At 41.2% G+C, this 14573-nt stretch overlaps 1 protein-coding gene across 1 annotated transcript in view; it reads right to left on the bottom strand.

Moving 5' to 3' along the window:
* Nucleotides 1–14573, bottom strand: part of LOC122539894 (triadin-like) — a 141009-nt gene that overhangs the window by 21680 nt on the left and 104756 nt on the right. Inside the window, exon 6 of the mRNA XM_043675049.1 lies at nucleotides 13054–13083. Coding sequence (XP_043530984.1) covers nucleotides 13054–13083 — 30 coding nt within the window. The remainder of the gene's footprint in view (nucleotides 1–13053; nucleotides 13084–14573) is intronic.

Below are 14573 nucleotides of genomic sequence, written 5' to 3'. Positions count from 1 at the left end.
GGGGTGAATATTCTACTCCTGTTCCTACTTCTTATGGTTTTATGACCTACTCAGTAATGTTAAGTTTTGCCAGGGCAACTCATTACAGCCTTGGTCCAAACATGGGGGGGAAAAAAAAAGAGTTGAATTCCAAAGGAGAGGTGAGAGTGACTGACCTGACATTTGATAATGTGTGGTATCAAGGTACTCTAGCAAAACTAGAATCCACAGGAAATGGGGGAAAACTGTCCCCTTCTTTGTAGCCATACCAAGCACAAAGGAAAATAGTTGTGATTGTTGGTGGTCAGTCATCTCAGCTCCAGGACACCTCAGGATAGTGTCATAGACCCAAATATCTTCAGCTGGTTTACCAACATCCTTTCTTCCATCCTAAGGTCTGAAGTGGGATGTTCAGCACCATTCACAACTCTTCAGATATTGCGGTTGTCTTTTTCAAATGTGGCAGTACCTGGATAACATATCCAGGCTCGGTCTGTCAAGTAACATTCATGCCACTTAAGTGCCAAGCAATGAATATCTTCAAAAATATTTATAACCATCACCCCATGACATTCAATGGCATTACCATCATTGAATTCAGGTTTGAGATTCTCCGACCTTGTGAAGATGATCAAACTGACTGTTGTACCATGTATAGGAAGCCATAAGAAAGGAAGAAAAGAGAAATGTAGTTATAATCGGAGATAGAATGATCAGGGGAATATACATTTTTATCTGTGGCTCGGATCGAGAGTCCCAAAGGCTGTGTTGCCTACTTGGTACCCGGGTTCAAGATATCTCATCTCGGCTGCAGAGGAACTTGGAGTGGGAGGGGAAAGATCCTGTTGTCATGGTCCACGTACAAACCAACAATATAGGTAGAAAAAGGAAAATGATTCTGCTGAAGAAATATGAGCACCTAAGAGCTAAATTGAAAAGCAGAACCAGAAAAGTAAAAGTTTGGTTTTTATCGAAATGTAAAAATGGGTTCAGTTGCATTGAAAAGTATAAAATCAAAGATAAAGGATAAGGTAGGATTGCTGCTTAGTGATAGGGTTGGTTGCAACTAAAAGTAAAAGGAAGAGACAGAATATGTAAATGTCATAGTGTACCAAGGAACCATAAAAGTTTTGGAAAATTTGATAATAGAATAAACTTAAAGGCTTTGTACTGTAATGATTGACATATTTAGAATAAGGTAAACAAACCGATGGCAGAAATAGTGGTAAATCAAGGTCACAACGGCTTAAACTAGTTGGGAGTCTCAGGTATGGTCATTAAAGTTTTCAGAACAAGTAGTAGGACAGAGAGTATGGAAAGTGTCAGCTATCTAACTTCAGGCACAGCAGATAAGGAGAGAACTATAAAGTGATGGGGGGGGGGGGAACGATCAATGCAAGGCTGAGGGTGTTGTACTTAATGTAAATGAGCTTGTAACGTAGATTGATACTTAGTGGATATGATGTTTTGGGTAGCACAATGATGTGGCTGCAAGAGGATCAGAGCTGGAACTAAATATCCAAGGAAATGCATCCTATTGAAAGGACAGGCAGAGGCAGAGAGGGGGAATGGTTGTGTTCTAATAAGAAATTAAATTAAATTGATAACAATGAGAGATATAAGGTTCAGAGGCTTAGAATTTGTGTGGATAGAGTTCAGGAAATACAAAGGGAAAATTACCCTGATGGAAGGTGTGTTTGGGCCTCCTAGCAGTAGTCAGGATGTGGGACAACACAAAAATCAGGAGATAGAAAAGACATTAAGAAAAGGTACATGGGGGTCTTCAATATGCAGATGGACTGGGAAAATTAGGTTGGTAGCAGAACTCAAGAAAAGGAATTTGAGGAATGTCTGCAAGATGGATTTTTGGAGCAATTTGTGGTAAATTCTCCAGGGAACAAGCAATTCTGGATTTGATGTGTAATGAGGCAGACATGATTAGGGAGCTTAAGGTGAAGGAACACCTAGATGCCAGTTATCATTTTATGATAGAATTCACTCAGCAGTTTGAATCAGATGTAATGGTATTACAGTTGAGTAAAGGTATCAACAAAGATATGAGTGGGAAACTGGCGAGAGTTGGTTAGAAGGGGAGCCTAGCAGAGAACACAGTGGAGCAGCCAGTGGCAGGAGTTTCTGAGGGCAATTGAAGAAGCACAGCAGAAATTCTTCCTGAGGAAGAGGAAACATACTAAGGGGAGGACAAGGTAACCATGGTTGACAAAGGAAGTCAGGGGCAGCATAAAAGCAAAAGAAAGTATACAATGCAGTGAAGCTTGGTGGAAAGCCAGAGGATTGGGAAGGCTTTAAAAACCAGCAGAGGACAATTAAAAAAGCAATAAAGGGAGAGAAGATGAAATCTGAGGGTATGCTAGCTAGTAATATAAAAAATATTGCAACAAGACTTTTTAAAAACCTTATATAAAAGTTAAGAGGGAGGCCAGAGTGGACACAGGACCACTGGAAAATGAGGTTACAGTAGTAGGGATAGGGAACAAGAAATGGTGAAGGGACTGGGGAAGGGAAGACACACTGTGGCATACCAGAACTTTAAGAGTGTCAGGGGACAGAGGTGAATGTAGTGGCCATCATTAAGGAGGAAGGGCTGGGGAAGCTGCGAGGCCTGAAGGTGGATACATATCACAGTCCATTTGGACTAGACCCCAGTGTTCTGAAGGAGATAGCTGAGGAGATTGTGGAGGCATTGGTGGTGAACTTTCAGGAATCACTGGAATCAAAGAGGGTGCCAGAGGACTGGAAAATGGCTAATGTAACACCCCTGTTTAAGAAGAGAGGGAGGTAGAAGACAAGCAAATATAGTGGCTCACCCGACCTTGGTCGTTTGTAATATTTTAGTGTTTATTACTAAGGATGAGATTGCGGAGTACTCACAAGTTACATGGTAAAATAGGGATGAGTCATCATAGCTTCATCAAGGGGAAGTCATGCTTGACAAATTTGTTTGAATCCTTTGAGGAGGTAGCAAGCAAGTTAGAAAAAGGCAAGCCAGTGGACAGGATGTATTTGGATTTCCAGAAAACCTCTGACAGGTGCCGCATGGGAAGCTGAGAAACAAGGAAGAGGATTGGCTGACTGGCAGAGAGTAGAAATCGGTGATGAAGGGGTCTTTTTCCAGATAGTAACTGGTAACTATTGGAGTTCCACAGGATCAGTGTTGGAACCACAACTTTTCATGTTACACATTAACCATCTGGATGAAGGAACTGAAGGCATTGTTGCTTGGGCTGGGTGCTGGCAGGTGGGACTAGATTGGGTTGGGATATCTGGTCAGCGTGGATGGGTTGGACCGAAGGGTCTGTTTCCATGTTGTACATTTCTATGATTCTATGACTCTAAGTCTGCAGATGACACAATGATAGGTAAAGGAACAGGTATCATTGAGGAGATGGAAATGTGTTGCTGGAGAAGCGCAGCAGGTCAGGCAGCATCTAGGGAACAAGAGAATCGACGTTTCGGGCATTAGCCCTTCTTCAGGAATCATGGTCGTTTGTAATATTTTAGTGTTTATTACTAAGGATGAGATTGCGGAGTACTCATTGAGGAGTCAGGGAGACTGCCAAAGTAGTAGAGAGGCTGGGACAGTGGGCAAAGAAGAGCAAGATGGAATACAATGTGGGAAAGTGAGAGGTTATGTACTTTGGTAGAAAGAATAGAGGCATAGACTATTTTCTAAATAGGGAAAGGCTTAAAAAATCTGAAATACACAGGGACTTAAGAATCCTAATTCAGGATTCTCTCAAGGTTAATATGCAGCTTTAGTTGACAGTTAGGAAGGTAAATGCAATTGTTGAACTCATTTTGAGAGTGATGAAGTATAAGAGCAGGGATGTGCTCCTGAGGCTGTCGGGTCCGATCAGATCACATTTTGGATTATTGAGAGCATTTTGGGCCATATTTAAGGAAGAATGTGCTGGCATTGGAGAGGGTCCAGAAGGGATTTACAAGAATGATCATGGGCTGAAGGGCTTATCATATGATAAGCAGTTCAGAATTCTGCATCTGTACTCAGAGGGGTTTGGAAGGATGAGGGGGATGCCTTGAAACTTGCAGAATACTGAGAGGCCTGGACAGAGTGGACATGGAGAAGATGTTTCCACTAGTTCAAGGACCCGAGGGTACAGCCTCAGACTGAAGGCATAACCTTTCAGAACTCAGATGAGGAAGAATTTGTTCAGCTAGAGAAAGGTGAATCAGTGGGGTTAATTGCTGCAGAATGTAGTGGAGGCTAAGTCATAGAGTACATTTATGACAGAGACAGATTGATGCTTGGTTTCTTAGGGGATCCAAGGTTACAGGAAGAAGGCAGGAAAATTGGGTTGAGAAACATGTCAGCCATTATCAAATGGGTGGAACAGACATGCCATCATGAATGGCCTAATTCTGCTTCTATTTATGTTCTTATGGATCAAAATCCTGGAATTCCCTCCCTAATGGCAATGTGGGTTTATCTACAATACATGGACTGCAGCAGTTCAAGAAAGCAGCTCACTACCACCTTCTCAAAGACATATATGTGGAGCAAATTTCCTTGCCACTTTTCAGCCCAAGACTGGATATTGTCATGCTGGAAATGTGTTGCTGGAAAAGCGCAGCAGGTCAGGCAGCATCCAGGGAACAGGAGAATCGACGTTTCGGGCATAAGCCCTTCTTCAGGAACGGTCTTGCTGCTTTGGAAACTGACTGTTTCACTGATTGAAAAAGAATGCTGAAGTCCAAGTAAAGATTTATGAACAAAGCAGATTCACATAAGTAATGTGAAAGAAAGAATAGATGACGCAATGATACAGTATAAATAAAACAGGCACAAGTTGGTAAAGATACAGGTGGCAGTGAGAATGAGGTACTAAATGAATGACAAAAAAGATTGATGAAGGCAGAATGATTAACAAGGTGCCGCATGTAGCCTAGTTAGTAAGGTGAGGTCACATGGGATCCAGGGAGAGTTAGCCAATTGGATATAAAATTGGCTTGATGGAAGAAGACAAAGGGTGGTGGTAGATGGTTGCTTTTCGAACTGGAGGCCAGTGACTTGCAGTGTGCCACAAGGATTAGTGCTGGGTTCACTGCTTTTCATCAATTATATAGGCAGACAGGGTGGTGAAGAAAGCATTTGGCATGCTTGCCTTCATTGGTCAGAACACTGAGTATAAGAGTTAGGATGTTACGTTGCACCTGTATAGGAATTGGTGAGGCCACATTTAGAATACTGCACACAATTCTGGTCACCCTTCTATAGGAAGGATGTTGTTAAACTTGAAAGGGTGCAGAAAATATTTCAAACTGTAGGTAGTGTGCAGGCTGGGTGCCCACTTCACAGAACATTTACTTTCTGCTTGCAAAAAGACCCTGAGCTTCCAGTTGCCTGCCACTTTAACACACCACCCTGTTTTCCTGACCAACATCACTGTCTCAGGCTTGCTGCAGTGCTTCAGCGAGGCTTGGTAAAAGCTGGAAGAACAAGACCTTATTTTCCACTTGAAGACCCTGCAACCCTCCGTGTCTCAGTATCAAGTTCAATAATTTTAGGGCCTGAACTCCCCCATGTCCTAGCCGCCTATGACACACACTGGGCCTTGTTATCACAGTCTGCCATTACACATTGGTAAGGCCTATTGTTAGCGACTAACAGTCCCCATTAACAGCTATTCACCCTCCCAGACAGATTGGTATTGACTCCTTTGTCTGTCCAATATTTTTTTCTCTCTATGGGCTCTATCCCTACCTATCATTCACTCCTTACCCCCTCACCCCATCTTTCTTCTGCATATAGTGCAGGTTCATAGCTTCTTGAAAGTAAGTTGCAGGTAGATAGGATAGTGAAGAAGGCATTTGGTATGCTTTCTTTTATTGGTCAGAGTATTTATAGGAGTTGGGAGGTCATGTGTCTATACAGGAAGTTGATTAGGCCACTTTTGGAATAGTGTGTGCAATTCTGGTCTCCTTCCTATTGGAAAGATGTTGTGAAACTCGAAAAGGTTCAGAAAAGATTTACAAGGATGTTGCCAGGGTTGGAGGATTTGAGCTATAGGGAGAGGCTGAATAGGACAGGGCTGTTTTCCCTGGAAAGTTGAAGACTGAGGGTTAACTTCATAGAGGTTTATAAAATCATGAGGGGCACGGATAGGATAAATAGACAAAGTCTTTCCCCTGGGGTGGGGGAGTCCAGAACTAGAGGGCATAGGTTTAGGGCGAGAGGGGAAAGATATAAAAGAGACCTAAAAGGCAACTTTTTCACACAGAGGGTGGTGTGTGTATATAGAATGAGTTGCCAGAGGAAGTGTTCGAGGCGAGTACAATTGCAACATTTAAAAGGCATCTGGATGGGTATATAAATAGGAAGAGTTTGGAGGGATATGGGCCAGGTGCTGGCAGATGGGACTAGATTGGGTTGGGATATCTGGTCGGCATTGATGAGTTGGACCGATGGGTCTGTTTCCGCGCTGTACATCTCAATGACTCTATGACTCTATAAACCGACATTTCATAGCTACTGTCAGCTCTGAGGGAGGGTCACTGGACCCGAAACATTAACTTTGATTTCCTGCCAGACTTGCTGAGCATTTCCAGCAACTCGTGCTTTTGTTTCTGATTTTTGTTCAAATTTGCTCTGCACAGTCCACTCTGAAAGCGGATTTTATATCATTGTGACCAACTGGAAAAACTGTTGCACATCTAATTCAATTCTCAAACAGAGAACAAGTAAAAAGTTAGTGAAACTGACTCATAAATCCAGACCATCACATAAAGGACAAAAGGGTAACTAGGGACAGAATCAAAGATCCGCCAGGTGGCCTTTGTGTGGAGTCACAGGAGATGGGGCAGATACTAAACGAGTATTTTGAATCAGTATTTACTATGGAAAAGGACATGGAAGGTATAGAATGTAGGCAATCATATAGTGACATCTTGTAAAATGCCCATATTACAGAGGAGGAAAAGTGCTGGATGTCTTGAAATGCATAAAAGTGGATAAATCCCCAGGACCTGATCAGGTGTACCCTAGAACTCTGAGGGAAGCTAGAGAAGTGATTACTGAGATATTTGTATCATCGATAGTCACAGGTGAGGTGCCGGAAGACTGGAGGTTGGCTAACGCGGTGCCAAGAAAGGTGGTAAGAACAAGCTAGAGGACTATAGACCAGTGAGCCTGACGTCGGTGGTGGGCAAGTTGTTGGAGGGAATCCTGAGGGACAGGATGTACATGTATTTGGAAAAGCAAGGACTGATTAGGGATAGTCAACATGGCTTTTATGTGGGAAATCATGACTCACAAACTTGATTGAGTTTTTTGAAGTAACAAAGAGGATTGATGAGAGCAGAGTGGTGGACGTGATCTATATGGACTTCAGTAAGGTGTCCGACAAGGTTCCCAATGGGAGACTGATGAGCAAGGTTTGATTTCATGCAATACAGGGAGAACTAGCCATTTGGATACAGAACTGGCTCAAAGGTAGAAGACAGACGGTGGTGGTGGAGGGTTGTTTTTCAGACTGGAGGCCTATGACCAATGGAATGCCACAAGGATCGGTGCTGGGTCCACTACTTTTCGTCATTTATATAAATGATTTCGATGTGAACATAAGAGGTATAGTTAGTAAGTTTGCAGATGTCACCAAAATTGGAGGTCTGGTGGACAGCGAAGAAGGTTACCACGAGATGTTGATCAGATGGGCCAATGGGTTGAGAAGTGGCAGATGGAGTTTAAGTTCGATAAATGTGAGGTGCTGCATTTTGGAAAAGCAAACCTTAGCAGGACTTATACACTTAATGGTAAAGTCCTAGGGAGTGTTGCTGAACAAAGAGACCTTGGAGTGCAGGTTGATAGCCCCTTGAAAGTGGAGTCGCAGGTGGATAGGATAGTGAAGAAGGTGTTTGGTATGCTTTCCCTTATTGGTCAGAGTATTGAATACAGGAGTTGGGGGGGGTCATGTTGTGGCTGTACAGGACATTGGTTAGGCCACTGTTGGAATATTGCATGTAATTCTGGTCTCCTTCCTATCGGAACGATGTTGTAAAACTTGAAAGGGTTCAGAAAAGATTTACAAGGATGTTGCCAGGATTGGAGGATTTGAGCTATAGGGAGAGTTGAATAGGCTGGGGCTGTTTTCCCTGGACCGTCGGAGGCTGAGGGGTGGCCGTATAGAGGTTTATAAAATCATGAGGGGCATGGATAAGAAAAATAGACAAAGTCTTTTCCCTGTGGTGGGGGATTCCAGAACGAGAGGGCATAGGTTTAGGGTGAGAGGGGAAATATATAAAAGAAACTTAAGGGGCAACCTTTTCACGCAGAGGGTGGTACATGTATGGAATGAGCTGCTAGAGGAAGTGGCAGAGGCTGGTACAATTGCAACATTTAAAAGGCATCTGGATGGGTATATGAATAGGAAGGGTATGGAGGGATAGGGGCCAGATGCTGGAAGGTGGCACTAGATTGGGTTGGGATATCTAGTCAACATGGACAAGTTGGACCAAAGGGTCTGTTTCCATGCTGTACATCTCTATAACTCTTTGACTAGAGTTTGCACGTTCTCCCCGTGTCTGCGTGGGTTTCCTCCGGGTGCTCCGGTTTCCTCCCACAGTCCAAAGATGTGCAGGTCAGGTGAATTGGCCATGCTAAATTGCCCGTAGTGTTAGGTAAGGGGTAAATGTAGGGGTATGGGTGGGTTGCGCTTCGGCAGGTCGGTGTGGACTTGTTGGGCCGAAGGGCCTGTTTCCACACTGTATGTAATCTAATCTAATCTAATCTAATCTAATCTGATTAGGATTGAGCATCATTGTCACCAATTCTGGTTGAATAGAAATAATGCTGATCTGTGATTTTCTGGAACAAAAGCAAATGGTCTTCATTGCCTGGAAGACAATCCAAGGTCACAGGTCATAGAAAACGTGTTCCAAAACCTCAAGGATGATACCAAGAGAAAATCTACAAGGAACATGTGCTAAAAAGAGACATCTTGAGAAATCCAGGAATATGATGACCATTAAGACATGCAAGTGACTCGTGTTTTGTAGATAGTGAATATATTGGGGAGATTGGTGGTGAGTTGCTTGCAGCAAAATTCCTCACCTGTTCCTATAGCCACAGTATTTCTATAGCTGGTCCAACATGGTTAATGGTAACTCCAGGATGTTGATAGTATGGGATCATGATGGGATAGTGTTGAAGTATAATGGTTCAGCTCTCTCTTGTTGGAACTGATCAACACCTGGCAATTGTGAGCTGTGAATGTTATTTTCCATTCATCAGCCAAGTCTGGATGTTATCAAGGTCTTGCTGCATATGGGCATGAACTACTACAGACAGGAATGCAATGACTCTACCTTGAAGAAAGGACATAAATCACGCTTGCAAACTATTCAGGTGTTTCTATCTTGTCAATTGCAGGAAAAATGATCACATCAATTCTTCTGAATCATTTACTTCCTGTGACTGAAGAAATTCTTCCAGAGATACAGTATGGCTTGAGATCTTCCAGGGAAATCTCTGACTTGATGTTTATTGCTAGTCCAAGAGAAATGAAAAGAACCATCCCAAGATCAGTTCAATTCATTCAACAATCTGACCAAAACACCTGACTCAAAGCTCTATGGATTGTAGACCATAGGATATACAAGCAGGAGTAGGCCATTAGGGTCAGCAAGTCTGAATCTCCATTCAAGGAGATCATGGCTGATCTGACAAATCTCAATTCAACTTTCCTGTTTTTTCCCCCAATCCTTGATTCCCTGCCTGTTTAAAATATCTCTATCGCAGTGTTAATGCACTTAATGATCCAGCCTCAACAGCACTCTGCAATAAAGAATTCCACAAATTCACTACTCTGACAGAAAATACATTCTCCTCATCACCATTTTAAATGGGTGGTCCCTTATTCTGAGATTATATTCTCTGATTGTAGTCTCTTCCACAAGTTAAATCAATATCTAAATCTACCCTTTCATGCCACCTCAGGATCTTTTATCTTTCATGAAGATCTACCAACTGAGTCAACCTCCCCTTATAAGATACTTACTCTATATCTGATATAAACCTGATGAACTTTCTCTGAACTGCATCCAAAGATTTGGATGACCAAGAAACTTCATTACAATCTGTAAATGCTTCATAATTTTATAAGTGCAAATGTCTTGACTGGAAGCTCTGAAACAGTTACTTCCTTCAAAATCTGGACTGGTGTAAAGCAAGCCTTTGTGATAACCCAATATTAGTCAGGTGCTAACTGATCATAGCTATGCACCTCAAAGATGACTGGCCTCTTGACAGCAATTTCTTTCTTTCTATCAGGTTTGATTTCAGTCAAATTTCTTTTGCCTTCATTTGCTGAGGCTCCTTGATGCTGTAATCTATCAAATGCTGCCTTGATGTCAAAGTTTGGGGTGTACAAAGTTAAAAATCACACAACACCAGGTTAAAGCCCATCACGTTTATTTGGAAACACTAGCTTTCGGAGCACTGCTCCTTCATCAGGTGGTTGTAGAGTATATATATAATTTTAGTTATATCACACTAAACCTTTGCTATAAATTCTGTATCTTACGATCTTATACTCCACAACCACATGATGAAGGAACAACTCTCCGAAAACTAGTGCTTCCAAATAAACCTGTTGGACTGCAACCTGGTGCGTGATTTTTAACTTTGATGTCAAAGGACAGCTATTCATACATCTACTCTAGCATTCAGTTTACTTCAGCGTCTGAACAAAAACTGTGTTGCATATATAGACAAACGTTTCTGTCAAAAAGCAAGTTACACCTCCATGAACAAATAATTAAAAAGTAAAAACAGAAACGCTATAAAAATGTAAATCAGGCAGTAACAATGGAGAGAAATAGAGTTTACGTTTCAGGTTCAATGATGCCATACTAAGGTTTTAATTCATAATTTTGAAGAAGGGTCATCATCATCATCATCAATCTTAATATCTGATATAATCTACTGCTTTTGCCAATGGGGAGCTTGGAGTTAGGAAGGCTATCTAATTTGCAGGGTGATCATATAACTGAAGCCTGCCACCTTTCTGCTTCCACCATGGTCGACCTTCCCACTCCACTGAAAATTCAGTCCCTTAAATGACAACGTAAGGGGATTATCCCTCTGCTACTGATCTAATTGAGTTGCAAATAGGCCTATTATCATGCGAGGTGCTTAAGAGACTCAATAGCAGACCACTTGTCACCTCTGAGCAGGGTGTGTCCTTCAATCAGAGGTAATCGAGGCCTGATCAAGGAACCGAATATTCGAAAGGTGGGTGATTCACAAATGAGACCCAGCTAGCCCTGCCTTCTGACCCCTCAGCCCTTCTTTCTAACCTCCTGAGTCCCCACTCCCTGCAACCTCATGAAGTTTACTATTGGCCAATATGGGGGGTTCTCTTTTCCCATTTTCAAAATACCATCCCAGCAGAATCTGCATATGTGTTTGTGTTTGAAAGAGAACAAATTCTAATTCCAGATTATAGTTTGGATGTTCACAACTTGTTCTTAAAAATTAACTTTATTTTATATTAAATATTATTTTTGAGTTTGTTAAAAAGTTTGATAAAACTCTCTTACTCTAGTTAGCAGAATAAAAAAGACAGAACAATGTTTTTTATAATTTAGTCAAGACATTATAAAATGGTATGACCTGTGGAGTAATGGGTCTTAACAATCCACACATTGCTCTCTTTGCAGTCCAAACATCAGATGTCATTTGATTCAGAGCTTGTGGTCCAGTGGTTCCTACCTTTTGGGAGAGAAGGTCTGGGCTCAAGGCCCACCTACTCCAGACATGTGTCATAATGTGGCTGAACAGGTTAATTAAAAATATCAACATGTTCCATTGCTAACACTATTAATGACTGTTTCCATTGCATTATGGTGATTGGCAAAAGGACTAAAGAGCTATAATTGGTGGATTAGTTTAATCATATTTTATTCTCAATCAGATGCATTTGGTCAATCCCACTTTGTCAGACAGGTTACTGGTGTGATAACCAAACAGATATAATGAGCCCAGAGGAGCAGTTAGCTCTGGTGCACAGGTCTTCAACAGTACCCCGATCTGGGTTCATCTTTGACACTGCCAGGATGAATGAATCTTCATTGTGCAAACTTTCTACATCAGACTTGTCAACATACTTTGGGAAACATTAAATGCAGATACCCTCAATTTACACCTATGGCTCAAAATAAAATTGATTTGCTTTGAACTTACCACCCAGGAGTACAAATGCCATTGAAGATTAAATGCTTGTCATAGAAAATACCCAATTTTAACTTCTGTTAAAATTAGTGAAATAACAATTTGGTGTTTTAAATAACATATGGCCAATCCCCAATGTCTGCTTTACACCAAGATACTAAATTGAAATGGACCTCATGGTCTCAATAAAGGAACAGTTGAACATCAGATTCATTTTAAAAGTCATTTGAAGTACTTGTACAAGTACGATGGAAAAACCAATTCAAGTAATAATACTTTGTTCAATCTAATGATGCTTAATTGTATCATCCATTACTGAGCTAATTGATTCATTGAAATAAATAGCAGACACTTGATACAAGACTTGGAGATAAAGGTGCAAAATGCTTAGTTTGGCTGAACTGAGCTAAATCACTATCAATTGTGTGACTTATTTATTTAAAATTGTTTAATTGAAAATAATCAATTGAGATTCTGGACTGAGTCGCAGACTTAATCAAATGTGGAATCCCTTTCACTGTTCAATTGACAATTGACATTTTGAAATTGAAAAACAGTGTAGTCAGCAGACAATTTGGAATCATTTCCAATCTGAAAACATTGCAAACACTGTCAATTTGGAAAACAAATAAAATAATATTGCACCCAAACTGATATTGTAAAAGCATGAGCTGTGTTCAAAAAACTAAGTATATTAATTTGATATTTCAGACATGGAACATAGATTCAACACTGTTTAATACAACACCATGGCAATTTTCAAAATTTTACATGAAGGAACAGGAATGAATATTAAATATGTTTTTAGCATTTCTGCCTATAAGAAAACACTGCACTTTATTACATTAAGCTGAGAATTCACTAACCTTTTCGTTTAGATGGCGGATGAGCTTCACCTGAATGGAAAAAAAGATGAGAATTTTTTTGGAATGACATTTCTGAAGATACGTTCATGAAAAAAGAGATTGAAAATACTCTTCAGGAATACTATTACCAAGATATTCAGTCTCAGCACATAATAACTTAATAATACATTGTTGTTTTGGTACATATCGACAAATTCCACAACTCTCCTTGTTCAATTTTCTGAAGCTCTGCAAATCTGATATGACTTTATCCTTTCTCCAGGTACAATAAAACAGAAATTCTTCTTTATTTCCAAAAAAATGCATAATATTTGTGTTTTCACATATGTATTGGGTAATGATCCTAAGTGGCAGTATGTTATCCTCAGATAAAACATGCAAAATAAAGTACTATGGAGAGAAGCAAGTCACCAACGTCTAAATTATAAGAAGTAGAAAAGTTGAGTAACTAAATTTATAGCAATACAATCGCCAAAGATTTTAAATAAACTCCCTCCAGCTGTAGTGTTTTTCACCTGAACAATAGCAAACAAAAACCTCTCCCACTGATCTTAAGTATGCAACTTATACAATCCCCAAGTTAGAAAGTACCTCTCAATTATCAAGAATTTGACATGAAAGGATAGAATTTGAACCTTATACCTTTCACTTTACAGGAACAAAATAAACTGAATGATGGTCAGTAAGCTCAATGAGAGTCAATTTCAAGACCAATGTCTTTCAACAAAAGGACACTTATAAGTTATCTAAGATGATAATGTAACAACTCATTTATCAGGCATCCTTGGGACTCAAAGCAGATGTGAGGAATCTAGCTTCCATTATGAGAGATGGAAATAGCAAAGTGTGTTGCATGTGCTGTGATGACAACAATTACCCTTACTTTGACTGGGTCCAAGGGCTGGGTAAAAACAATGACTGCAGATGCTGGAAACCAGATTCTGGATTAGTGGTGCTGGAAGAGCACAGCAGTTCAGGCAGCATCCAAGGAGCAGCCAAATCGACATTTCGGGCAAAAGCCCTTCATCAGGAATAAAGGCAGAGAGCCTGAAGTGTGGAGAGATAAGCTACGGGAGGGTGGGGGTGGTCAGGGAGGAGAGGGTGGACTGGATAGGTGGAAAAAGAGATAGGCAGGTAGGACAAGTCCGGACAAGTCATGGGGACAGTGCTAAGCTGCAAGTTTAGAACTAGGGTGAGGTGGGGGAAGGGGAAATGAGGAAACTGTTGAAGTCCACATTGATGCCCTGGGGTTGAAGTGTTCCGAGACGGAAGATAAGGCGTTCTTCCTCCAGGCGTCTGGTGGTGAGGGAGCGGCGGTGAAGGAGGCCAAGGACCTCCATGTCCTCGGCAGAGTGGGAGGGGGAGTTGAAATGTTGGGTCACAGGGCGGTGTGGTTGATTGGTGTGGGTGTCCCGGAGATGTTCCCTAAAGTGCTCTGCTAGGAGGCGCCCAGTCTCCCCAATGTAAAGGAGACTGCATCGGGAGCAACGGATACAATAAATGATATTGGTGGATGTGCA

The sequence above is a fragment of the Chiloscyllium plagiosum genome, chromosome 3, assembly GCF_004010195.1.
Source record: "Chiloscyllium plagiosum isolate BGI_BamShark_2017 chromosome 3, ASM401019v2, whole genome shotgun sequence".
Classification (NCBI taxonomy): domain Eukaryota; kingdom Metazoa; phylum Chordata; class Chondrichthyes; order Orectolobiformes; family Hemiscylliidae; genus Chiloscyllium; species Chiloscyllium plagiosum.
Note: the sequence above shows the minus strand (reverse complement) of the source record. Positions and strands in the feature narration are given on the sequence as shown.